Source organism: Peromyscus maniculatus, chromosome 2, assembly GCF_049852395.1.
Source record: "Peromyscus maniculatus bairdii isolate BWxNUB_F1_BW_parent chromosome 2, HU_Pman_BW_mat_3.1, whole genome shotgun sequence".
NCBI lineage: Eukaryota > Metazoa > Chordata > Mammalia > Rodentia > Cricetidae > Peromyscus > Peromyscus maniculatus.
This window is the reverse complement of record NC_134853.1, coordinates 92,109,775-92,136,938: the sequence shown is the minus strand read 5'-3', so window position 1 is coordinate 92,136,938 and position 27,164 is coordinate 92,109,775. Positions and strand designations below refer to the sequence as shown.

Here is a 27,164-nt window from a genome sequence, read left to right as displayed (position 1 = left end):
TGACTGTGAGTCACTGTGAATGGGAGGCAGCACTGATCCCAGAAATGAGCTGAGTGAATGGGGGCTGAGAACACTTAGGGCAGCTCTCAGGAAGTGAGCATGTTGGCCTCTGTTCTGGCCAGGGGATGATCTATTCTGAGCTCAGAATCCAGCAGAGGGGTGGCAGGAGGCCTCTCAGCAGCACAGCAGGGCTCGTGCTGCTCTGGCCTCACAGGAGAGGCTTCACAGCAGGATGTGTGGGGGTTGGGGGCGGCCATCATACAGAGTGCTGAGGCAGGCCCATGGAGGACCCCATGTGGTAGCCCATTAGTTCCAAGAGGTAATCATCTCATTTTTCACATGAGAAGACTGAGGTGTAACAACTAATTTACTGAGGCTAGGTAATTTACCCAGAGCCACACTGGGGATGGGATAGTGCGAGAATTTAGAAGCGGATCTGTCCATACAGAGCCGTGTGTTCCTCCTTTCAGTTATTCACACTGAATTCCATTAAGGTGATATTATGATGGCTTTCTGAAGCCTTGCTGAAAGGAAAAGTAGATATAAATAAGGCCTTTATTTAATAGCAGGTGATTTCTGAGGGAGACTTGGACAGCCAGCACAGCCCTCTGGGTGGCACTGCTGTGGATGAATGGTTCATATGGCCCAGTGTGTGTGCCTCTGGTTACAGGGCTTTGGGTTAGGGAGTTTTATGTCCTTCTGAAGTCAAGCGAGGGACTGAGTGGCAAGAAGTCTTGTTCAGTTTTCTGCTGTGGTTTTTCTGAAAAGCCAGCTTTAGGTGGAGCCGTTTCCTCAGGTTTCCTTCTGGAGAGTGCAGTCATTTCCAGTGCAGTGAGGACTCAGGTCTCACAGCCACCACCACTTTCTCTCTGCATCACTCACTGGTCATGCCCTGTGTCTGGCTTTAGTGTCATGCCTGCCTCATTGTCCCCAGAGAGAATATTCTAAGGTGTCATAGCCGAGTGCCCTGAGCATTTAATATCACAGTTCCAGGTATAGTATACTTGCACCACGTCCCTCCCTCTTCACTCTTCATGCCCTAAGTCCTAGCCTGTGCTGGATCTATCTTGCTGTACTAAAAATGCTTGCCCTCAGGCTGGTGCAAGGTGGAGCATGCAAGCCTTAACCTCACAGCTCTGTTAGTTGCATGACACTTCTTTATCCACTGGTTTCTAGGCCACCTTTCCTATACCTCTGGTGTAAGAGTACTGGTGGGAAGATTGGCAGTTGCTATCACGAATGTTAAAGTATGATTACCCTTGGGCTCAGAGATTCCCTTCCCAGGGCTGTGTCCCCAGAAACTATTAAACCACGATCTTTAGTGAGTGGTTGCTTTGTACTAGGCACCTCTTCCCAGATCTTGGTGTTATCACTCAAATGTGTTACATCAGAAACAGTTTAGGTCTTTAAAATGTAGAGAGTTGACTTAATAAAGTGTATTCCATATAGTGATGTATTCTTTAAGATGATGATACATTTACTGACTTTTCTAAAGGGTGTTCTCAGTATAGTAAGTGATCAAGTTAGTTCACTAGTATACTCTAAATGGTTCTGTTTAGGTAGACAGAGCCCAAAAGGCTGTGTGTTAAAATATTAATAAGTATCCTGTGGGATAACTCCCCCCTCCACCGTTTCTGAGTTAAAATACTAATTTTTTTTAAAAGGAAACTTAGCTCAGGAAAATGGGAGAAATGACTGGCAAGTACCCCTTGTCTTTTGGGGCTGGTGAAGTTGCCATCAGACAGGCACCTGAGTGCAGCCTGCCCTTTCCCTCTCTGCAGCAAAGCAGTGGAGAGCCTAGCTGAAGGGGGTGGTTCTGAAGTCCGGCGTGTGAAAGAAGATGCGAGAAAGAAGGTGCAGCAGATGGAAGACCTCCTGATGAAAAGGATACATCTTCTAGAAGAAGTAAGTCTGGAGATGCCAAGGGCCCTTTACTTACAGGTCAGTCCTGGGGAGGTGTTCCTTTCTCCCTGTATGTCACGTTTCAGCAGAAATGCAGCCACCCTCATCATTATCGAGTGCCTTCTGGGTGCCTCATTGTAGGCACCTTACACATGTAACTTATAACCCTTACCCTGTTGTCTTCCTTCATTGAGGTACAGAGAGGTACTGACCAGCCTAGGTGGTTGCCGAGGCCCACTGAAGGAATGACCATCTAGCCCTAAGCAAGCCCAGACTCAGATTGCCTGATGCTTGGCTATTTATTGCCTCTCCACCCAGCTCTTGTTCTGTCTCTTGCCTCTGTTCAGTATCTTGCCCAAAATGAGTGGGTGCATTTCTCTAGTAGAACTCCACACAGCTTCTTGTGCTGTTTATTCTGTCAGGCAGTGACTATAGTTGGAACTCAGATGCTTCCTTGCTGAACAACCACCTCTGGAAGGACAGTACAAAGTGTTCCTCAATTTTAAGCTCATTAAGTACCACAGTTTGAGTAACCCTTTTCTGCAATGTCTTGGACCAGCAGTGGTTTAGATTTGAGCTTATTATTATTATTAAACATTTGTACATAACTAATGAAATGTCTTGGGGATGGGCTCCAAGACTAGACATGGAACTCTCTTATATTTCACATCTTCATTATATATGTAGTTAGAAGGGGATTTTATGCAATATTTTAATGTGCCTGTGTTTTGACTACATCTCATCACATGAGGTCAGGTGTGAAATTTTCTACTTTTGACACACTGATAATCAGAAAGTTTTATATTTTGAGCCTTTCAGAATTTGGATTGGAATAATCCATATATATATTAATAAATTTTTATTATAGTGGATTTTTTTGCTTTTTGTTTTTTTGAGACAGGATCTGCTAGATAGTGAGGCTGGCCTCAAACTTGCAATACTCCTGTTTCAGCTTCCCAAAGACTATAATTACAAGCATACACCACTGTCTAAGCATTTCAGGTACTGTAAAACACACCATGACCACATCTCTTGTAAAGGAAAGCATTTAATTGGGGCTGGCTTATAGTTCAGAGGTTTAGTCTATTACTGTCATGGCAGGAAGCATGGAAGATGAAGGCAGACATGATGCTGGATAGGTAGCTGAGAGTTCTACATCTGGAATGGCAGGCAGCAGGAAGAGAGACACACACACTGAGCATCTGAAACCTCAAAGCTTACTCCCAGTAACACACTTCCGCCAAAGACACCATAGCAAATCCAATAAAGCCACATCTAATAGTGCCACTCCCTGGTTACCAAGCCTTCAAATCTGTGAGCCTATGGTGTTGGGAGTGTTGGGGAAAGGGCATTCTTATTCAAACCACCACAACCACACCCTTCCTTAATCAAGACACTTGAGAAAATTGTCACCTTGATGCAACACCTTGTTTGCCCCATGAGTACTTGCTGGTGCTTCTGCTCTGTTGTTTGCTGCATTTACCCCATTGGGTGAAGAAGCATTTGCCTGTGTGAATTGAGCACAGAAGCACCAGCGTGTAGCTGACTGTGCATACATGAAGCTATGAGAACTCACCACAGGGAGAGGCTCTCTGCTAAGCCTCATATGTATACTAAGAAACCCATGAGCTAACTACTTCCATTTCTCTCTTTCTCTCTTTTTAAACATACTGAAACAGCAGGCACAGAGTGGCCAGGTCATTTGCTCAAGGTCACACAGGTGGTAAATGTCAGGTGATCTTGTTGGTTTTAAATAAGCGTCGCTGGTTACCGTGCAGAAAGGTCATGGGACAGAAGAGAGCATGGCCAGGCCTGTGGAAGGGGCACATGAGGAGGAGGAGGAGGAGAGAGCAGAAAAGAGACAGGAGGAGTCTGTATCCATCTTTTAAGGATTCCCCTGCACATGCGTAAGTGGGCTTATGGAGCTACACCACGCATGCACAGATTGCATGACCGGCCTGTGTGCATTTGCACAATCATGCAGCGCACTAATGATATAAAGATGTAAGATCCCTTTCTTAGCTACTGAACTGCACATGTGCAGTCATAGCTGGAGTGGCAGAATCCTGACAGATCTGGCTGTATTTTAGGCTGCAACATTCTACTGTCTCAGTCCATAGCACTTTTGGGTTAGGTTAAGATCAAATATGATAAAAAATTGCTTGCTCAAAGCCTGGCATTTAGTAGGCACTCAGTAAATAACAAGCATTATTGTTTGCTGTTGACGAAATATGAAGGGACAGAGAAACCTCCAAGATAGACACTGTTAGTGGAGACAGTGAAGGGGAAGGGCAGTGGAAGAGAAGCCAGTTTTTAGCTTCTGGGATGACAGGTGTTGGCAGCATCACAGCAGCTCGTTGGAATGGTGGGTATCCTGTTTTCTAAAATAAGAACCTGGGGCTCAGAGCTTAAACGACTACCCAAAGTCACACAGCAAGTAAGTAGGAGAGCTGCATTTTGAACCCAGTTCTATTTGACTTTTCTGTCTGCAATGCAATCTGAGGCAGTGGTCTGTGTGGGTGGAGAGTCAGGCCTACTCCAGGTCACTTGTGTGAGCACCAGCGCCTTTCTCCCAACAAAGACATGGCTTGAAAGATTTAGAAGATAATTTCAGTGGTGGCTTCTTTGAGCACTCAGGAAAAGCATAGTTTTTTACCACCTAAATCACCTTGGAGATACAGAAATGCATTTTAGAATTGTGTAGTCATTATCTTAAAAAGAAATAGTGGGGGGCGATGGGCTGTGGGATGAATTTGCATGGAGATTAGGAGACTCTGGGATTTACACATGTTTAGTATTGAAAAGCACATTTCTCCTTGTTCTCATTGAAGCTGTAAATATTGGTCTGATTTTTCAAAACCAAAAGTACAGTTCTTGTAGAGTTGACTCTTTTCCATTGGAAGTGCCCATTACTCTTCCGATACAAGAGGGAAAAAATGGCTGGCAAATGTATTTATTACTGATTCTGTCCATGTATAGTACATTCAGGGAGGGGAAATGTGCCGGAGAAAAAGTCATAAATATTTATATTTTAATCCAATTTCCTTTCAAAATGTTCCCAATTGTATTGAAAAATTGCATCAAATGCATTTAATTTAACTGTAGGATGTGAAAGCCGCCCAAGCAGAACTGGAGAAGGCCTTTGCAGGGACGGAAACAGAGAAGGCTCTTCGCCTCAGCTTGGAAAGCAAGCTCTCAGCGATGAAGAAGATGCAGGAGGGGGACCTGGAGATGGCTCTGGCTCTGGAAGAGAAAGACAGGTCTGGCTCTGCTCCCTGGGAAATGACCATCTCATCATCTGGCTGGGAGCGGATCTTCTCCATCCTGCCCTTCCCTCCCAGTGTTCTTCCCTGGAGTGGAATGACTTACTGTGGTGGATCCAGCAGAGCAAGATAGCAAATGGGGATCAGAGCAGGGCAGGAAAAAGGAAGGAGAGGAGTGGATGAGAGACAGGCACTCTACAGTTCATGTTGTGAAGACACTTAGATCCTAAGTCTGGTGTTCAGCTCTGGCTGTAGCTTCCTGGTAGCCAAAGGAAAAAGCAATCCTGTGGCTCTGAGGTTCACATTTCCCATGAGGTAAAACAGGCCCTGGATTCAGGACAAGCCCGGTTTAGCTTGGCACTATCAGAGGGAAATTTCTCTTGTGGTTCTTTCCACAGGGAACAGTAAGTGGTGATGTCCCCACAATAACTACTAGTAAATTTTATGTTATCTATTTTCCATCATGTTTTTTAATGCTGGCTGGAGGCCCAAATCAAGCAGTGCTATAGGGCAAAGAAGAACATTATAGATCAAATGCAGAGTTCTTTAATGCACAGTGAATAAAATGTATGCTGTTAGCTCTGAGAAATGGATGGATACTAGGGCTGTTAAGCCAGCTTTAATGACCACTGTGTCTTGTAGCCAAGCTTTTGACAAGAACGTGTTAAGACAAAGTTGAAGTTTTTTTTTTTTTTCTGACATTTTGATTCTCATATCTTATTTGTTGGTCTCTAAGTGGAAGGTGGAGCTAATGTAGTGGAGACACACTGCTAGCATAGGTGCCTGAAGAGCCCCACCTATTTGGAATTGGGTGAGATGGTTCCAGAGTGAATGGTCTCCTCCAGAGGATTCTGCCTGTGGTTTCTTTTCTCAGCCACTCTGCCCTGTGGAATGGTGTGCCTCACCTCATTAGTTAGTTAGTTAATAGCCTAGGCTGGCAAAGACTCATTGTGTGGCAGAGGCTGGCCTTGAACTCTTGTTGTTGCCTACCATCCTCTCCCCAAGTGCAGAGTTTACAGGAGCGTGTTACTGTGCCTGGCTGTCTAGGTTCTTGTGGCCAAGTGCTATTTGCCTTTACTACTGACTCAGTGCCACCTTTTGATATTTAGGTTTGCCACTTTGTTTTCAGTTTTGGGTTGGGAAATCAGCTGAGCATACCTTCTGTGATTCTCTCTAGGAGAGGTCTAAATCAGTGCTGAGGGAGCCTGTGGTCATGGTCTCTATATTTCAGTGCTCTCCTACTTCAGGAATTCAGAGGACTGTATTTATTGTGTATATTGTAATCTTTTTTTAGGTTCCATTTTTTCCTTTTCAATTTTCTTTTGGCTCATTGGTTAGAGGTGTATTTTTAAATTTTAATTTTGGTGTGTGTGACTGTGTGTGTTTGTGTGCATACGCATCAAGGTCAGAAGCTGGCCTCCTTTTCCTAGTTTTGATCTGTGAAATGGAAGTGTTGTGTCTGGACCTTGGTAGAGAGAATGAGTTATCACCCCCATCTATCCCTTTGCGATTCAGTGTTTTTCTTGACCATGTTGCCAGGAAGAAGAGGGGTTCCTTTTACTGACTTCTTCCCCCGGGTACCATCCATGAACAGTCTGGAGCTACACGTTGAGAAATTCTACATAAATCATTCTACATGAGATCATTCCATGATCTCTCTCCCTGTTGATTGACAGTAAAGTTCTTAGAAGGCATATAGGCTTGTCTTTCTTGGAGAATTATAGATTCTAGAAGCTAAATTGGGTGTAAGGAGCCCAAAGAATGGATTAGACGAGGGTAGAATGGCTGAGTGGCCATAGGAGGGTGGAAGGAGAATTCTTGGTACCAGTGACTGGGAAGAAAGGAAAAGGCTCAGGAAGGGTTTGAAAGAAATTATGGAACAGAGTCTTGTGAGGGTCCTGACATAATTAGCACTTATTTAATTGGCTTTGTTGGATGATTATGCCCTTTATTCAACAGGTATTTCTTGTGTATCTTCTGTTCCACACAGCACTGATTAAAGTAGTAAGGGAGACTTCCATCATCAAGTTGGCTAGGTGGAAGGGACAGAAGGCAGGAACAGAAGGATTAGAACTGGATGGGACAAACATTGGTTTACCGTTAATGTTTACAAATTCAATGGAAAGGGTCCAAGAGAAGCTTTCTCATGTTAAGAAGATGTCCCCTTAACCCAGACTCTCATGGATGTGTGAAACCTGACTATATCCAGCCCTTCACTCTCTATGCACCTCCACTCCCCAGTCCTTACGTATCTGTGTTAGTTTAATTGACAAATTAGACAGAGTGAGAGGCTAAAAAAGCAGACAGTTGTGGCAATAGTCTGTAGTAAAAATATGGGAATGTGGTCTCTTTTATAAAAATATGTACTGGGCTCACCTTGTGATGATGTAAGATGATATGTGATGACATGAAATAGAGTAAATGACACAGGCATGATTCACTGTTAGGTGACTGTGTAAGGGTTACTTGATTGTAAGCATCATGAAACAGTTCTGACAGTTGTGACTACTAATTGATTAACAGGGAGGTAGCATATACAGTGTGGATATGCTGGACAGGTCACTGGGCCTTGTGGAAGAATCTGGACTTCATCTGAAGGGCATGGGAGAATCCACTGAAGAGTTAAGCGGGGAGGGAGTGTGGGGAAACTACATGATTAGATTTAAATTTATTGCAATTTTTTTGTTTGCCTTGCTGATGCAGACATCTAGATAGGTGATGGCAACCAAGACTGAAAGTCTGGAATGGGATGGAGGTAAACAGGTGGCAATAGGAGGTGAAGTGGACACAGTGGGCTTGAAGGGCTTTCGTAGCGAAGGGAAAACATTGTACTGAAACCCCTCTTTGAGTTTCGAGAATAAGTGGCTGATGGATGGTCGTAAGTTTACTCAGTTTGGAGGAAGATGAGCAGTGAAGAGGTTTTTCGAGGTAGGAATGGGAGGATGATGCTTCTAGTTAGGACAGGAGTTGTGTCATCTGTGAGCATCTATGAGTGGAGGTGTGGGTGAGTGGAGGTGTGGGTGAGTGGAGGTGTGGGTGAGGGGAGGTGTGGGTGAGGGGACGTGTGGGTGAGGGAAGTATGGATTTCTAGATTCAGGCTGGAATTGGAGGATTCATGCCCAAAGCAATACTGAGCATGTCTTTGGAACTACAGAGACAGAGGTTGTTCTGCTTATGTAGAATGAACAGAGAGGTGTTGTAGAATATTATTTTAACGTGTGTTACTTTTGTTTATGTTGCATTTGTTTAACTCTATGAAGCTGTGATACTTTGCCTGTCTAAAACACCTGATGTTCTAATAAAGAGGCAAATGGCTACTAGCAAGGCAAGAGAAAGGATAGGCAGGGCTGACAGGCAGAGAGAATAAATGGAAGGAAAAATCCAGGGGAAGAGGAGAAGAAGCAGTAGCCAGACAAGGAGGAAGACTTCAGGGGCCAGCTACCCAGCTACCCAGCAAGCCATGGAGTAAGAATAAGATTTATAGAAGTAAGAGAATGGGAAAAGCCCAGAGGCAAAAGGTAGATGGGATAATTTAAAGTTAAGAACAGCTGGTCAGAAACAAGCAAAGCTAAGTCTGTGCATTTATAAGTAAGAGTAAGCCTCCATGTGTGATTTATTTGGGAGCTGCGTGGTGGGCCCCCCAAAAGAGAAAAAAACACTAACAACAGATAGGTCCCAATAAACATCTTGATAGAGATGAATTTAGGGCTCTGTGCTTGGGCATGGGAATCCTTTACGGGGAGCCCTAGAAGTTGTCTATGAAGAGTGTTGGCATGTGCAAAGTCACAGAGTCTGCACACTGTGTTCAAAGCCTGCACATGTAGGCCATGAGGGTGTGCTGCTTAAGCTTGGGTCTTTATTTGTTTGGACATGTACAATTTAAAGAGGAGAAAGAGGACATTTGGGAGGGTGTGAACACTGGTCCAGGTGGTGGCTTCTCCATGGATATGGATGGTCATGTTGGGGTCTTGCTGAGGGCTGCATCTTCCTGGTGTTTGCACAGGGCCGGCTAGACAGGTATAGAAACCTGGTTTGTCAGGTCTACAAATGTGCCAGCCTCAGAGATGAAGGTGTCCCAGTTAAACTCCCAGAGACCAGCAACCAGCTGTCGCCTTGATTTTTCCCTCAGGATATGACCATTTGGTAAATCTCTAGGGACTAAATCTCACTGAGCCCATTATTTAAGTCAAGGTCAGAAGGTTAGCTCAGCATTGTAGCAGGGATCATCAGCTATGTCCAGGCGACATGGATATGGATCAGCCACACAGAGGAACCTGCTGTTGGGCATGGCGATCTGTTGAATCTTGGGGTGGTCCCCTGTTTGCATGGTTATTCCCAGTGTCTTCCTGGGTTCCTACCATCTTTTTCAAAGGGTCATTTTTCCTCCTTTAGCTTATTCAGTCTGGGTTTTGAGCTGTTCTGCATCTGAAGGTGGTCATGTTGGGGAGCCCTATGGGTTGACTATAGCCAATAGATAGGTTTTCTTCGAACTAAATAGTAATTTTAAAAGTTTGAGTTAGTTGCTGGCATTTAAAACATTGAATTTCACACAAGAGTGAGTTCTCATTTTTCTTGAGCCCAAAGATGTAATACGTGCGGGTGTCTTATTGGCTCAACACTGCTGCTCCATGTGATGGGCTGCGCCTTCAGTGGCCTTTATTTGTCCTGGTTCCAGCCCCCACCTTTCATTTTAAACCTACTTTTGATGAATTTTAGCTCTCCATTTACTTTTGGTTATATCAGACTGAACCCCTAGAGGGCAGTATTGTGCCTCCCTCCAGGTTTCTGGGACATCAAGCAGATCTCACTGGCGCTCTGCTGCCAGTGCACTGCTAGATGTTTCTGCTGCCTGTGTCTCCCTCGTCGGCTTTGACAGGGAAGCCAGGTGCTTCACAAGGGCAGCTCTGCCAGACCTCCAGGCCTCTACTTCTACAAAATTGGGTTGCTTTCTAGGCTTAGCTACCAAAGGGCTCTTTGGAGAGTCCTCTGACAAAATAATTGTTGAATATTTAGAAGGTAGTATTATGCATAGGGCTTGTTTGGAGACATGGCTTAGTGGGTAAAATGCTTGCCATTTGAGGATGAGGACCTGAGTTCTGATTTCCAGCACTCATGTAAAAGCTGGGTGTGATGATATGCATCCCAGCATTGCAAAGCAGAAAGACAGATGGATCCCTGGAGCTTGCTGGCCAGCCAGTCCAGCAAAGCCAAAATAAGGTGGAAACACAATTGAGGAAAACGTTTGGAAATTGAGCTCTGACCTCTCCAAACCTTCATAGATAAGCACCCATATACAAAACACATGCACACACACATGCCACACACATACATGCATAATTTAATCAGCATGCCAACTGTCGTTTGTTGATTTCAGCTGTATGTCAGGAGTACACTTCTGTTTTAAGTTGTCCAACACAGGCTCAGAGAAGTAGAATGACTTAGCTTGGTCACAGATGTCACAGAGCAGTTGATGAAGGAAGTTGAATTTGGTTCCAAAGAGGGAAATGTTCACATCTTCTGGAAGGCATTATGGTTGTAGGTGGCAAAGCTTCTCTCAGACTTGGAGATGAAAGGTGCAGTTTAAGGAACTCTGATGTTTATTAGGCAGGATAGAAGGGGCTTGGGCAGAAGATGTTGATAGCATATGCAAAAGCATAGAGGGGCATAGAATAGCTTTCATGTGAGCTCTCTGTGAGCTGCTGAAGACTGATTGGGTCAAGATGAAACTGGGTTGTTACATCTTAAGAGCTGGGTACCTGAATGCCCTACCCTGAAGTTTGGCTGTTAGCTTGAGACATGGTATGTTTTTAAGCATTGTCTGCAAGCTGTGGAGTGATATCCTTGCTTTTTAAATCCTCGCTCACCCAAACAGCTCTCGACTGATTGTTTGCTTAGGCTTCAGGGACAGATTTCTTTTGGAGAGGGGATTTCTTACTCGAAACTTAGCAATCTGCTGTTGTTGGTGGGGGCTGCTGAAGGTCTCTGAGCAGGTGCATGGCTTGACCAGACCAGGTGCAGCTCTGAGCTAAATTCCTGGGTCAGGCTAGAGACAATAAATTCTGGCCTTTGCCTTCTGACCCGCAGAATGTGATTCTGTTTGTGTGTATTCATTGGACACATCCACTTTGAAGATGTCTGGCCCCGCTTCCTACCTCCTCCTGCTCCACTGAGCTAAGAGAGCAGCTCAGAATTAATATTTAAATTTTGTTCTCTTTTAGACTGATTGAGGAGTTGAAGCTGTCTTTGAAGAGCAAAGAAGCTTTAATTCAGTGCCTTAAAGAGGAGAAATCTCAGATGGCATCTCCTGACGAGAATGTGTCATCTGGAGAACTCCGAGGACTTTCTGCCACTCTGAGGGAAGAAAAGGAGAGAGACGCAGAGGTGAGGCGACAGGGCACAGCAGGAGGGGGAGCATATCAGACTGTTCCGTGGGAAGTGGGGCGCTCTTCAGTCTGCATGGTTTGCACAGTAACTTCCACATCCGAGAGTTGAGTTCCCTGTCAGCTGAGGAATCGGCAGTAACCGCCTTTGTTAGGGCCTGCCTTTGTTCATGTATCTCATGCTTCTGCATCTGGATCTTACCATGTGTTAATTTGCTGTCACCTTGGGGCTTCTTTTTCCGTCCTTAGGGCTTTCTTAGTGTAAAATTGTGGTACACTGTTCATGTCCATTTTTCCTTTGTTGTTAGAGGCAGGCTTGCAGGCCATATTGGGCGTGAAATATCAGCGGCTGTGGGGGAAAGAGACTAACTGGTTCTGGGCCTGGCAGCACACAAGATGCTCAGCATACTACCCTGTTCAGGCCTCCCAGCCCTTTGGCCAAGTAGAGATTGTGATCCCCTGGCTGAGTTTAGGACTAGCCTCAGAATAGTCATATTTCTCTAGATGCCAAGAAGTGGTTTGACAGTAGTTAGGTCTAAATCTCCTGTATTCTTCACTCTTGTGACCATGGCAAGCTATGTTGACCTTCATTCTCCTTGGGTGGAGGATATCTGCTGCATGGTCTGTTCACACAGGGTATGTTCTGGAAGCTCAAGAAATCTGGTGATTTCTTTATGAAGAGGGTTTTTGTCCCTGTGATAGTAGCAGATTCCCTAGCCTCATCAGTTAGTTTTCAGTTGGAATGGGGTTGCCACTTCACTTCTCAGGCTCTGTTCTCTAGTGGGCCCTTTACCTTTTCTTCCAAAGCACCTGTTTGCTCTGTGGGACTGATAATCAAACTGTGGGCAGCTGTCTGTTTTTACACTTTTCCTCGCTCAGACCACATCAGGCCCTGCAGGAGGGCACATTTGTGTTAGGAGGTCTGCTGCAGTGGAGGGGAGTGAGTAAATGAGGTGCTCATGGGAATGGCTGTTGGGAAGCCTTCGGATGGTCCTCCTCTTTCTCACTCGTGAATGCCTCTCCCTAGGCTGCACAAAGGGAATGGCAGAAGGAGAGAAATCACTTGGAAGAGAAGATCCAGGTATGTTGATTCATTTTAAGACTGTATTGAAGACTTCTTCCCTTCTTTTATCCTGAGCGCAACAGATAATTCTTTGTGACAGTAGCTGCTGTTTATCAAATGCTGCTGAGTGTCAGTTACGCATAAAGCACAGTAGAGGGAGTTCCTCGGTCCTTGCCATCACTCTGCTGTGGACATCCCATTTTGTAGACGTGGTAGCTGAGGCTCAGAGGGTGAAGTCACTTGCTCCTGATTACATAGCCGGGCGGGAAGAATCTGTCTGTGTGATTCTAACACCTAGGCTCCAAGGGCCCTTAGTCACAACAGCTGGAATTTGTACAGTGCCTGCCAGCTTAGAAAGTACTTTCACATCTATTATCTCCTCTGATCCTCACAACAGCCCAGGAGGGAGGCAGCAGTGATTATCTTAAGATGTGAACTCAGACTATAAATGTAAGGCTCAGTCCCCATCAAACCAAACTCTCTGCTAGCTTTTCTAGCATTAAGGAATAAAATTAATGATCTGTTATTTCCTCCAAATAACCTGGTGCAGTTTCGAAGACTCTGATGTGACTGTATTCAGATTTTAGCAGGCACTGGAGTCCTTCCCATAGGAATAGCTGTCAGCTTCTCAAGCGATCAGATCCCCTTCCCTTCACCCGGCCCTGTTGCCGTGAGCAGTAACACAGTAACTGGGAGCTGATGCCACGGCGTTTGGCTCACTAGGAAACATTAATCACAGGTTGACAGGAATAAGATAGAATAACTGCGTTTGAGTGTGCTCTTAAAGATATATTTACAGTGCATTTTGGTTGGAACACATCAACTTCGTGAATCTTTTTCTAATCTAATTTAGGCACTTCAGGAGGACCTGAGAGAGAAGGAAAGAGAAATTGCTACAGAGAAGAAAAATAGCTTAAAGAGGGATAAAGCCATTCAGGGCCTAACCATGGCATTAAAATCAAAGGAAAAAGAGGTATGTCTGAAGAGTGAAGTGGGATTTTTCTTTATTAGTTTCTGTGGCTTGCCTGTCCTCTCCTGAAGTTTTAGCTTTAGACTGAAAGTTTAGAAGTATTGGATAGGATGGAAAGCGGCTCCTCTAGTCAGTTGGAGTTGTGGCAAACTGCAGTCAGTGCTGTCAGTAACTAACTATGAATAAAACATATATTTTTAAAAAGTTTCTAGTAAGCCACATTGAAATAGGTGCAGAGATGTAAGTAAATTTTAATAGTATATGAACATAATAATTTCAACATGTAATCAGTGAGACAAGCAATGGTAAGCTATTTAGCATTTCTTCCCTCAGCACCAAGTGTTGTGGAATATTAATTTAAGATATGTTACATTTGTTTATGCTGTGGAATATTTGTTTAGTGATGCAAGGACGCGATACATTTGTGTGATTAAATAAAATTAACCTGGGGTCAGGAGGCTGAGTCAGTAACTAGCTGACAGAAAGTGATAGGGAGGAACCTTGTGTAGTTAGGGTTCTTAAGTGGGGGCGGAGCAGAAGAACGCCATGTTTTTCAGGAGACTCGGGCTAGGAGAAAAGCTTAGCTACTTGCTATTCAGCCTCTCTGAGTGAGTAGAATTTCACCTCAACCTTTGAATCTTGAGTTCTGTGAAGGGATAGAGGTCTAGGTAAAGTTTTCTTTAGCAGCTGTGATAGAGCCAGTGCCTGAGGGAACAGAATTCCGGCCTGGCTCTGGCCAGTGCAGCCAAACTGCTGCTAGTAGCTGTGGAATTGCAGTTGCTGATTAGGAGAGAAGCTGCTTTTAAGGGGCAGCTACTGAAATTAATGAAAAACAACCAAGGGTTTAAAATTCAGCTGTACTTCTAGCATCCCAGTTAAGACCTACCCAGGCATGTGGCTAGTGACTGCCTAAAGGAGAGTACAGACTGACTCTTGAAAGACAGATGAAATTTGAGATGAAGGGATTCGGGAGGCAAGGCTGTGGCTGGGAAGCAAAAAGCCCACTTGGCTTGTTGCCTCTGGGATCCAAGATGGTAGCTGATAGCTCTTTTCTTGTCACGTGGTCCTGAAGTCTGTTGTATCTCAGTGATTAACTAAGCAAGGCCCTCATTCACCAAAAAGACCCAGCTCTACTCCTATGTGATTGGCAAGTCAGAGTGATGGGTGTTAGAACTGAGGGAAGTGCAGGTCTTGGGGAGGCAGAGGGAAGAATGCCTGGTCCTGATTAGGGTGGATGTTGGCAGTGGATGGTGCTTAGAGGAGAAGATGCTGAGCTGAGTCCTAAATGGTAAGAAGGTGTAGGCTGGGGAAGAGATGCAGATGGGAGGCCATTTTGGAGAGAGAAAACAATGGCCAAAGACTGCTGTGTGATACCAAAAGTGATCTTCGATTTCGAGGGAACAAAGTACACCCTTTAAATGAGACTGTAGATGTTGGACGTGTTGCAAGAGCCCAGGGGTGGTGGGGGCTGATCATATCAACTGCTTGGGGGTGGGGGCCGATCATATCAACTGTTTGGGGGGTTACCTGGCTTAGTAGCAGAAGCAGTGATCACATTTTTACCATAGAGAAGCATCTGGTTGTGTTTGGAGAGTGGTTTCAGGGGATAGAGAATGGAGTCAAATGTGAGTAGCTCAGGCAAGAGCCAAGACAGGCTTTATTAGAATACAGGTCACAGCAAGCAAAATGGAGGAAGAGGACTATATTCAAGAAATAAGATGAGAAATAATTAAAAAATTGAAATAAATTTGGAAAATCTGATGGTTTTATATACGAATTCAGTGAAGGAACAGTAAAGATGACTCTAAGTGTCTGGCTCATGTGACTGGGGATGTGTGGTGTCACTGACATGGTTCAGAACATAGAAAGTGGAGCATGACATTGAGACAGGAGCATTGGCCTTGAGAAATATACAGGCCTTCCAGTTTAGGAGACAGAAAGCAGTACAAATCGGAAGCATGGGCGAGAGGGATAGCTTGGCCCAACTGACTTAGGAATCACTTGTATCTAGTCATGAGTTAAAATTCTGAGAGTTGACCAATTTATCCCAGGAAAGCATAGACTGGGAATGGTTGGAAACCAAGGATGAGACTCTGGGGATATTATGAATTCAGGGATGGGGCAGGTATACCCACAGGGGACAGCAGGAATGGTTGCAGAAGTAGAAAACCGGTGCTGAGAAGCTGAGGGAGTGCAGTGTCAGCTGCAGTTGCAATTTGGCCTTTGACTATAGGAGCTATGATTCATCCCTCTGATGTACAGGGGCCCAGATGGAGTAGGAGACCTTTAATGTGTTGTGAGTCTAGAACAGTTCCAAGGTCAGAGTTCATGGTGGATCCCAGGTTAGAGAAGTTGAGACATTTTGGGAGAAACAACACAGTTATTGGATGAGTCATGAGTGGGCAATAGTAATATTTTAGCACCAGTGTACATTATATTATCTGATTTAGCACTAACAACACCATAGTTGGATGAGTGGTGTTCATCATGTATTAGTCTGCTTTTCGTTACTATAATGAAATATCAGAGGCAGGATAACTTTATAAAGAGGTTCATTGCACTCATTTTTTCTGATGCTTATAGTTCAAGATCATACTGTCTGATGTGTTTAGCCTCTGATGAAGGGCTAGTGGTTGATAACAGGAAGGCAGACAAGAGGAGCAGACCATGTTGTCAGGTGAAGCCTGAGAGATTGTGCTCCTCTAGAACCTTCCAGGAGCATGTTCCAAATACCCAAGGACCTCTCAATAGGATTCACTTCTTGAAGGTCCACCTCCTAACATTGCCACATGGAGGATCAGGCTTCTGATGCATTGACACTTGGGGGACATACTCTGACTTTATGTAGACCATGGCAACAGGTGAGGGGATTGAGTCTCAGTGAGGGTAAGCCGCCCAGTTAACCACTCAGAGCTTGTCTGCCTATTAAGCACTACAGGTCAGGGGAAAGCATGTGGGCTGCGTAGGAAGGAAAGCCCAGCTATGTATGTGGCTGCCATTTGTTGTTTTCCTAGGTTGAAGAACTCAACTCTGAAATCAAAGAGCTCACTGCTGCCTTCACCAAAGCCAGAGAGGCTCCCTTGAAAACACAGGCCACAAAATTCCAGGTAAGAATTTTCATTAGTGTAAGTGGCTATCTTAGGTCCTCATTCCAAAAGAGGCCTGAACTTTGCAACTGAAGGGAAGCTGGGAGATTTTAATAAGGGGAACCATTGGTGGCCTTTAGTGATAGATAGTTGAGTCTAATTAAAAGTTGGTCCTCCACCAGTTTTGAGAGCTTCTCTGGCTGCTCTTATGGTGGTGGTAGTGGTGGTGGTGGTGGTGGTGGTGGTAATGGTGATGATAGCCACTCTTGTAATTGGGAGTGCTCAGTTTACTTTTAAATAACATATCTCATTTAACTTTCAAAGTTCTTGAGGAAAATAATGATCAGACCCTTGTATTCATGAGGTTTTTAAGGCTCATTGAGGATGTCACACAGCTAACAAATGGTAGGGTCAGGATTTAAATTCAGCAGTTAGAACTAATAGCAGCCATTTGATGAACACATACTTTATACCCAGTCCTGCTACATGTTGTCTGTAGATTATCCCCTTTATCTGTGTAACATTTGAAGTAGACACTGTTTATATCCTTGTTTGATTGATAAGGAACTTTAGGCTTAGAAATGTGACCCACTCAGGGTCACCACATGGCCAGTGACAGTGCCAGGATTTGACCTCAGGGCTCCTGGCATTCCACCATTGGAGTCCTTTGCTTCTCCTCTCTAGCTGCCTCTTCCTTCCTGCTGCTTTTTGAATTTGTGGTCCAGACTTTGATGCCTTTGATCTCTTTTGTGCCTACAATGTTGTACTTCAAAAATGTCTTTCACTCATCTTTATGACAGTCCCTCTCTTTCCCAAATTTTAGTTTTGTCCTTTTAATTATTTCAACATTTTCCTCCCATGTTTCTAGCTTGCCGATACAATTTCTGTAAGCCTATTACTGATATGGAATCAGTGACGTTTCATCATCTTGTTAAGTCCATACTTGCTTAAGCTCTCCTCTCACTCCTGCACTAGGGACTGCTTCTAGTGGTAGGTTAGAAGTTCAGGCTGATTTAGGACTATCTGACTTCCAAGATTCATACCTTCTGCCTTATCTGTTGCAGAGCTTTGGCTCACAATAAGAATAATTGCAGTAATTTCATTTAAATCATAGATGCTAGCAGCACAGACAGATCTCTGCTTTTGGGATCTCAGACTTGCTTCTTCTATTGTTTTGACAGTAGATGATGAAATATTGCTGAGCTTACAATTTTACACTATTTCCCCCTTGCTTAGAAAATAACAAGCTTTAAAGGCCAAATTCTTTGGAAAACCATCAATATTTTCTGTAGCTTTAAAAAAAAAAATGCTAGCAGTTGATAGCCAGAGTCCAGGCATTCTTATGAGCCCTAGTATAGTTTACTTTTCCTTGTTATGTTGGGGCTTGAAGGAAAGAAAGCAGCCTTGTAAACTTGACTGTTATTCAAACATACTACATGCATTTAGTAATTTAATGACCCTTGTTCCTGGTCAAATGCAATATATGTGGAGTGAGGTCTTGAAGTAGCAGCATGGGCTGGGTCCTTGTCTGCAGTCCACAGAGATCAGGTATTATTTTTGTGCATCAGGTTGGCAGGTCTCAAAACATCTCTTGCTGCTTCATCCAAATAGGAGGTATGCTTTTGACCTTTTGAGAGTTTGTGGAGGCAAGACTAGAGTGGCAGTCTGTTTCCAAAGCGTGTCTTTTGCCCTGTTCTGATTGTGAGTATGCACTGTTTATATGAGTGCTTCATTTGAGGTATATGTAGTTTCAATGTTGCACAAACTTTTAAGTGTGTTTCTTCCATGTAAAAGGACATATTAGGCTGTGGTGTGATTTCAACTAATTGCAGTCTGAGTTTAAAAGACATTGTGGGAGTTGGAGAGATAGCTCAATGGTTAAGAATACCTGAAGCTGTTCCGGAGGACATGAGTTCTGTTCTTACCACCCAGGTAGGACAGCTCCAAGGAGATTTGAAACCCTTTTCTGGCCTCTGTGGATAATTTCCCCTACGTGATCTCTCCCAGACATATACAATATACATAATTAAAAATAAAATATATCTTAAAAAAGACAAAGGTCATGGGTTGATTTGAGGTCAAACTTGACAATGAAGCAGCAGCAGGTGATATTTAAATTCTTGTGATATTTAAATTTTTAGAGTGGCTGCCAAGGTACAGATGCACAGATACAACTTCAGATCACAGGTGTAACTGTGTGCAGGTTACTGTGTGGGCTGGCTGGTGCTCCTCTTCTTGCCCATTTAAAGTTATTTCTGGATAGGAAGTGGCATTCTCCTCCAGGTGTGAAAGTGAAAACACTTACTGAAAGTATACTTAAAGTAGTAGAAAGAAAGGAATAGAAATGACCTGTTGTTAGACTTTTTCTCATTGGACCATTGGCTCCCCAATATTGACACAGAGACTTATTATAAATTATGAAAGCTCAGCTGATAGCTTAGGCTTGTTACTCACTAGACCTTCTAACTTAACCCCTTTTCATTAATTTACTTTCCACCTTGTAGCTTTATTACCTCATCTCCACAGTGCTCATCCTGCTTGCTCTGCATCCCTGGTGTTGCTACCTTCTTCTTCCCAGCATCTTCTCTGCCTGGAAATCCTGACTAGCTATTGGCCATTAGCTTTTTTTTTTTTTTAAACCAATCAGAGTGACACATCTTCACAGTAGACAGAAAGATTATTCCACAACAATTATTAGCAAACTTACCTCTAAATATGTTCACTATTAATACCTTCACACACATGCATTCACACACACACACACAACTTTAAAAATTTAAAAAGTTAAACAAAACCATGTGTGTGCGCACAAGCCAGAGGTCAACATCCTCTGTCTCTCTCCATCTTATTTTCTAAAGCAGGGTCTCTTGTTGAACTTGGAGCTCATCTATTTGGCTAGACTGGCCAGTAAACCCCAGGAATCCTCTGTCTCTGCCTTCCTGGTGCTGGGCTTACAGATGTGCAAAGCTGTTTCTGGCTTTTGTGTGGGCATAGGGAGTGAACTCTGGTCCTCGTGCCTGCAGAGCAAGCACTTTACTAACTGAAACATCTCCCAAGCCTCTTTATTATTTTTTAAAAGAAGATTGGGCTTCCCATATGTTACTCAGTGTTTTAGTTAGGGTAAGTATGCTGTGAAGAGACACCATGACCATGGCACCTATTATAAAGGAAAACATTTAATTAATTGGGGCTGGCTTATAGGTTCAGAGGTTTAATCTATTTATGTCATGACAGAAAGCATGGTGGCATGTAGGGAGACATGGTGCTGGAGAAGGAGTTGAGAGTTTTACATCTGGATTGGCAGGTAACAGGAGGAAAAAGCCATACTGGGCCTAGCTTGAGCATCTGAGACCTTAAAGCCAGCCCCCAGTGACACACATCCTCCAAGGCCACATCTACTCCAACAAGGCCATACCTCCTAATAGTGCCACTACCTATGAGCCTATAGGAGCCATCTTCGTTCAAACTGCTACACCAAGGCTGGTCCCAAACTCCTAGGCTCAGGTGATCCTTCTGCCCTGACCCCTTGAGTATATGGGACTACAGATGTGTACTGAGCCATTATATATTTCTTGTTCTAGAATCCTTTCTTTAACATTCTTGCCATGGCAGCATGGTATAGATCTACTCAGACTTTGTAATTTTTCATATTGAAATAATTCTCAACTCACATGTATGTTTCAGCATCTCTTTATTCAGTCTTCCAAGGTAACATTCCCCAAGCCACATAGCTAAAATTGGTCCAGGGCGTCGAATTCTTTTATGGTGAGCAAGAATAATTTGCCTAATTTTACATTTGGCCTTTAGTTTCTGGCCACGTGTAATTGGGCCAAATATTTGCCACTTGGGCATCATTCAGGAAAAGGTAAAGAGACCTCTAGGGAAGTTTTTCAAGGGGCCGTTTAAGGAAAATTTAACATGGAAAGTGTTTTTATGAAATGAGTCGAATGTGTGCATTTGAGTTCTTTGAGGCTGGATATTTAAGGAGGCTTTGCCATCATTATTCATGCAATAATCCTGCAGAACTTCCATCACTTGGTAACTGTGAACAATAACTATGTTTAATAATCCACTAACTGATGCCCATCTCTAGCTTCCCCTTCAAATTTAGTCTTCTTGTTTTTATTCTTGCCAGTTTATTGGTGTTAATTAGAGTCTTTACTGGTGAGGGCATGTGGTGCTGTGCCAGAGAAGAACACAGGCTGGGAATAATTTGAATTCCAGATTTAATTATTGGCAGTCTGATGATAGACTAGTCATTTAGCAGCCCTGAGCTTCATTTATTTACGGGCACGATTTAACTCCTTGTTGACGAGGAACATTTGCAGTCATTGCTGGCCTTTGCTTCTTGAGTTTGTTTGTGCACCACCATCAACATTAATAACAGTTGGGTCTCATATCCCAGGCTTCTGCTTCTTTATGTTTAACTTCAAAGGAAACAAAACCAGAAGATTCCAGAAAGTTACGTTGGAACATAGGGTGTTCATTTTCATTTCACATTCCTGTCCTGAACTTTAGTTAGAACATGGGGCCAGATGCCTGGGCTCTGGGGAGCCTGGAACAGGCACAGCTCCTAAGACTCTAGGTTAACTGTGGCTGTAGTCCACTTCCTGAACAAGTTGGTTGACCACCTGAACAGCTAAGAGGTGATTAGTGACAGGCAGAGATAGATTTCCTGAATCTGGAGGCTTAACTTCAGTCTGAGTTGTGACTTTGACAACACAAGTATCATTGTTTTTTGGATCTTTAATCTTAAACTTCATCTAATTAGAAAGACAAACTTATTAAAAAGTTTACTTTTGGCCTGTGTGATGGTACATGCCTTTAACCCACTTGTGATACAGCACTTAGGAGGCAGAGGCAGGTGGATCTTTTTAAGTCAGTATGGTCTACATAGCTTGTTCCAGGCCAGTTAGAGTTACATCATGAGACCCAGTCTCAAAAATTAAAAAAAAAAAAAAATGAAAAGGAAGTTTATTTTCTTCATATTGGAAATATTATATAGACTTCACAAAACCAATTTTTTAGGAAACTAGAAAGAATTAAAAATGTGTAATATTAGCATGACTCAAACCATGTCACCAACTACGTAGATTTTCTTCTATGCATAGACTTGTGTTTTGAAGTAATTTATACATTGGGCTGTGTTTTCACTGAACACTAGCTTAGATGTATCCCTGTGTTTTGATACATGATACATGTGGTTTTGGATTCCTGTACATTAGGTTGCTTGTTATCAATTACTGTTGTAATTCTGTGATGATGATTCTTTTGATTCTTCTCAGAGTAGATATCAGGAAGGAATCGCTGCAATGCACATAGACTTGTTTATATTGTGCAAAGACACATACATGGTCAGTTCATTTCATAGAGGGCAATGTTAATTTACATTCCTTCACATATTTCCAGGCTTCTAGTTGCTTAGCTGGTTCTTAAAGTATTGCTAAGGAAGAGTGTCATTTCAAAACAAGCTGAATAGCAACAGATAATTCCATTTAGGCAATCTTACTTCGTAACTTACAACTTACTTTTCAATTGATTCTTTTTATTATTGGTGGTTTAGAACATTTTGCTCATTTTTGTATATTATGTAAATATTTTCTTTAGGCGAATTGTCTATTAATGAAATAAAGATATTCTTGATACAATTAGCACTTGAACTCTGAAATTAGAATCTTTCAAAGTAGACTTTGAAGCCGGGCGGTGGTGGCGCACGCCTTTAATCCCAGCACTCGGGAGGCAGAGGCAGGTGGATCTCTGTGAGTTCAAGGCCAGCCTGGGCTACCAAGTGAGTTCCAGGAAAGGTGCAAAGCTACGCAGAGAAACCCTGTCTCGAAAAACCAAAAAAAAAAAAAAAACCAAAAAAAACAAAGTAGACTTTGACTATCATGCTGACCATTGACGATTCCTTTTGTAGATAACTCTGGGTGTGAGCCATACTAACAAAGGAGAACATGGCTAATACTAGGGCCCACCACCGATTGTCATTTTTTCTTTGTTTTCTATTTGTTTTTGATTGGCTGATTGTGATACTGGAGCTTAAACCTAGGGCTTCACACATACTAGGCAAGTGCTTTAACAGTGAACTACATTCCAAATCCCATTTTCTGCCCCTTTAAAGTTAATTAAATCATCTTTTAAACCATTGTGAAAGTAATATGCTCAGTTACCTTAAAACATTAGAAAATACAGAGAAACAGAAAAGTCAACTATATTCATACTGTATTGAAGTCAGTTTTGTTAACAGTTTGTGTCTCTTCTTCTCCTCCTCCTCCTCCTCCTCCTCCTCCTCCTCCTCCTCCTCCTCCTCCTCCTCCTCCTCCTTCTTCTTCTTTTTTTAACAGCACTATGGCTTTTCTTCCCTTCCCAACAAAACCACAACCTAAGCTTTGTCCTGTATCCTCCCAAGATGCTACTCCTTGGGCTTTGGATACTGAATGCTGCCTGTTAGGGTTTTTGTTTTTGTCTTTGGTTTCATCCTCCTTTCCTGGAAGGCAAAACAGGTCTTCTAGGTTTGTTTGTGAAAACCAGCTCTCTTTACCCACCGCCCCCCTCTCTCCTAGGGGTCTGAGGACTATGAGTCTGCCCTGGCAGAAAAGGAAGACCTGTTGGCCGAGCTGCACTCAGAAAACCTCACAAAGAGCACTGAGAACCATAGACTGGTCAGGAATGTTAAAAAGGTCACCCAGGAGTTGAGTGACCTGAAGAAGGAGAAGCTGAGACTAGAGAGGGACCTGGAGGAAGCCCACCAAGAGAGGAGCAAACACACCCGCACCATCCATGTGAGTGCCTCCTGCTTTCCTGACATGATGGGTGGTACATCAAGGCTGGGTCCTGTGATGGTTTCTGTTCACAGGAAGGTGGATGTTGTGCAGAAAACTGAAGAATTTCTGAAAAATCTAAGGGTTTTTCTTATCTCCTTAGTGGAAACACCACAGCTTGACACTGCCACTCATCCCCCTCTCACTGTTGCCATCAAATTGACCATAGTCTGTGTCCTGCTTTTTCATGCATTACTCACTCCTGCTATGCTGGAGTGTGAATTGTTTTTGGTCTCTGTGTATTTGGTCATCTGGTTGCACTTCAGTTGACTTAACTTTCTTATTTCAAAGCACTGGGTATTTTCACCTTGTAACCTATGCTTCAGCAAATGCCCCTGTGTGTAAGCATTTATCCACTGGCTATTTCTGACAGAGGTTTAATTAGTGAGTCAAAAACCACCGACAGTTAAAGACTACTTTATAGACATCAAACTGTTCTCCAGATAAATTGTGCTGGCTCCGATCTGTTTTAAGACTGCTCTATTCAACACTGGGTATTAGCATTTAAGAATTCTTCCTAAATTTGTTACACTATTAAATTTCAATTCTATCTAAACTTAAGTACTAAGCATGCTTTAATTGAATCCCTCCTGAGAGTCACGTCTACATGCACAGCCTTGGTGCATCAGGCAGTACTGAGTCTGAGCCTGAGTGGTCATGGATTCTGCGTTATGACTCACCTCTCCAGAGTCTGGAGTGCGCGGTTATCATAGATAAGGCTTGGAGGAGAGCCCACAGGGTACCACTGGCTGTTGGCCAGGATGACGGGATTCACAGTTCCCATACTCCAGGGCAGCAACTCCTTAGCTCCAATAGTAGGATAGAACATGGACCTTTATCAGATCTCTTGCTCTTCTACAGAAATAACTTAGAATTTTATAGGCTATACATGAAAGCTCCCTGCTTTTAAACACGGACAGTGTGTCAGCACTGAGGAGTGAAGTAGAAACGTTTGCATGTTGTAGTAAGTATTTCAACAACTGTTTAGAGAACAATAATGGAGATTTAGAGAAGAAACCATCAGCTACACTTCCCCCAGCTGAGTGAAGCAACTCTTTTTTTCTTGTCAGCATTGCTTTCAGCCTCGGTGCACCTGGCCTCTCCATTCAGCCACAGGCTCGTCACTGCCCATGTGGGGTTGGATCATTCCCATTGCCTAGGCATCTTCCATGTTGTGTAGGACACAGAATGTCCATGGTGAATGGCATATACTCTCACTGATTGCTTTCACATGAGAACTTAATAATTTCCTCTGAGGGTTAGACATTTTTGCTATTTAAATAATGCCACAGTGAACATTTCTGAGCATGCAGACATTTTCTCACAAAATACCTAGGATAAACTTTGAGTAGTGAGGGTATTAGATCACACAGTGCAAACATTTTATGTTGGATAATTGTGCTTCCAGGTTGTTATGAGTCCAGAGGGGTATCCCATTGTGTGCTGCCACTAGAGATATTGCAATAGGCCAGTTTGTTGTATTCTGATAGAAGACCTGTTTCCTATATTTTAGATGCTGATGGGAATGCCTAGTGTGGTTTCTGAAGCTTTTGCTTTTCTGTTGATTGCAGAAAAGGGAGGACACATAATGTACTGCCTCTGCTGTCTTCTCATCAGTCCAGCCAAACAGTCAGGTTCTGAGGCTCCCAGCTTGGGTCATGTGCTGTTTCTGTTGGCAGGAATGTGTATGCATGTGTATGTCCATGTATGGCATCATTGGCAGCCTCTGTAAGAATTATAGGGGGTGAGCAGGCACCCAGAGCTCTAGGAAGACCACAACAACAGCTGTGTTCCTAATACTTACCTGGAGTGAGCTGGCTTGGGACACACAGCTTCCTGGAATCTCTTTGTGACTGCTTTTCTGCATCATTCTGTACATGTTTCTGACAGGGAGGTCTGGGCAGTTTCATTATTTTTGCTAACATATTTCACCCCATTGCCATCTCTTGGTTATAGTCTAGGAGTCTAGCTGTGCCCCTCTCAAGAGAGTGTTTTACACTGGATCATGGCGGTACAGTCTTGGGAAACATGCTGAGGTAGTTATTTTGCTTCATGGTGCTAGAATAAAAACACAGGTGGAAACATAGCCATGCATATCTTATCAGCTTGTTGCTGTTAAGTAGGTTCTTTAATTATTCAAAATGCCTCCCACTCGACAGCTGCTACTGGCATTGCTTTGTATTGACAGAGACAAAACCCTAGACCTCCCAGTGGCTTCTATTTCTGCCCTCAAAGAGAGAAATCTACTCGTAATTCAGCATCATTGAATACCTTGTATAAGCCCTCTCGACTAGGCCTGGACATGCTTCTTCTAGAGCAGCGATAGAATAATGCCACAGGAATACAGAGGAAGGAAGTGGCTTGCATCTTGTAGAAGGCTCTTGAGGAAAATAAGTCATCTGGTTTATGTGGTGTGAGAATAGGAAAGTACTCTACCACCTGAGCCTTGTCCCTAACCTCATGATGTTTACATTTTGAGTTTGGCTTACTTTGGTTAACATAATGCTTTTTTATTCTATCTATTTCCTTGAAAATATCACAGTTTCATTTTTCTTTAAAGCTGTATAGAATTCTACTTTGTTTATATATTAGTTACCTTTCTGTTGCTGTGATAAAATACCAGGATAAAAATCAACTTAGAGGAGAAAGGGCTTTATTTTGACTTATGGTTCCAAAGGGATAGAGCCCATTGTTGTAAGAAAGGCATGACAGCAGTTAAGGAAACCATGGTTGCAGGAGCAGGAGGTTGACTGATCATGTTTTCATTCCATGCACAGGAAGCAAAGAGAGAGAACAGGAAGTGGAACAAGGCTAAAAAACTTCAAAACCCATGCCTCATGGTGTTCCTTTAGCAAGGCTCCACCTCTTAAAGGTTCCATAATTTACCCCCCAAAGTACCACCAAATAGTGCCTCCAACTGGGGACCAAGTGATAAAATACACAAGGCATTGCTCAGTCAAACCCCAACAAAATATATGCCAGGTTTTCTTTATCAATTTATTTGATGGGCATTCAGGCTGGTTCAATTTCCTGGGTTTTGTGAATTTTACAGCAATAAACATGGATGTGCAAGCATCTTTGTGGTAGGTTGGCTTTGAATCCCTTGGGTGTGTACTTAAGAGGGGTGTTGCTGGGTCATATGGTTGTTTTGTTTTCAGTTTTTTGAGGAAGCTCCATACTGATATTCATAGTGGCTACACAAGTTTTCATTCCCACAGCAGAGAATAAGTGTATTTCTTTCCCTATAGCCTTGCCTGCATTTGTTGTTTTATATATATATGATGATAGCCATTATGACTAGGGTGTGATGAGTTCTCAGAGCAGTTTTAATTTACATTTCCCTGATAGCTAAGAACATTGGACACTTTTTCATGTATTTACTGACCATTGTAGTCCTTTTGAGAACGTTTTGATTGAGTAGATGATTGGGTTTTGGTGCTTAGTTTTTTCAGTTCTTGGTGCCCTAGATGTTATTCTAGGGCTGGTCTTGTACAGTCAAACCTTAACCGTGAGGACACTGAAATCCTTCTGCACATGCTCAAGTTTTGCTGTGTTCAACAGGCAGGAAAAGAGTATTGGAAAGGACACTATTAAAGCCCAGGCCTTTTTCTCTGTCAACATTCAGTTCAGTTTTCAAATGCTTTTTGATAATGGAAACTGTTGTCAGGAGTGATGGCAA

General features: G+C 43.1%; 1 protein-coding gene across 13 annotated transcripts in view; it reads left to right on the top strand.

The window, feature by feature from the left end:
• Window positions 1–27,164, top strand: part of Cdk5rap2 (CDK5 regulatory subunit associated protein 2) — a 194,033-nt gene that overhangs the window by 38,867 nt on the left and 128,002 nt on the right. For all 13 annotated transcript variants that reach the window (XM_076564372.1, XM_076564381.1, XM_076564376.1 and 10 more), the window contains 7 exons: window positions 1,782–1,905; window positions 5,008–5,162; window positions 11,384–11,546; window positions 12,573–12,626; window positions 13,462–13,581; window positions 16,593–16,685; window positions 23,228–23,446. In XM_076564372.1, the coding sequence (XP_076420487.1) occupies window positions 1,782–1,905; window positions 5,008–5,162; window positions 11,384–11,546; window positions 12,573–12,626; window positions 13,462–13,581; window positions 16,593–16,685; window positions 23,228–23,446 (928 nt within the window). The remainder of the gene's footprint in view (window positions 1–1,781; window positions 1,906–5,007; window positions 5,163–11,383; window positions 11,547–12,572; window positions 12,627–13,461; window positions 13,582–16,592; window positions 16,686–23,227; window positions 23,447–27,164) is intronic.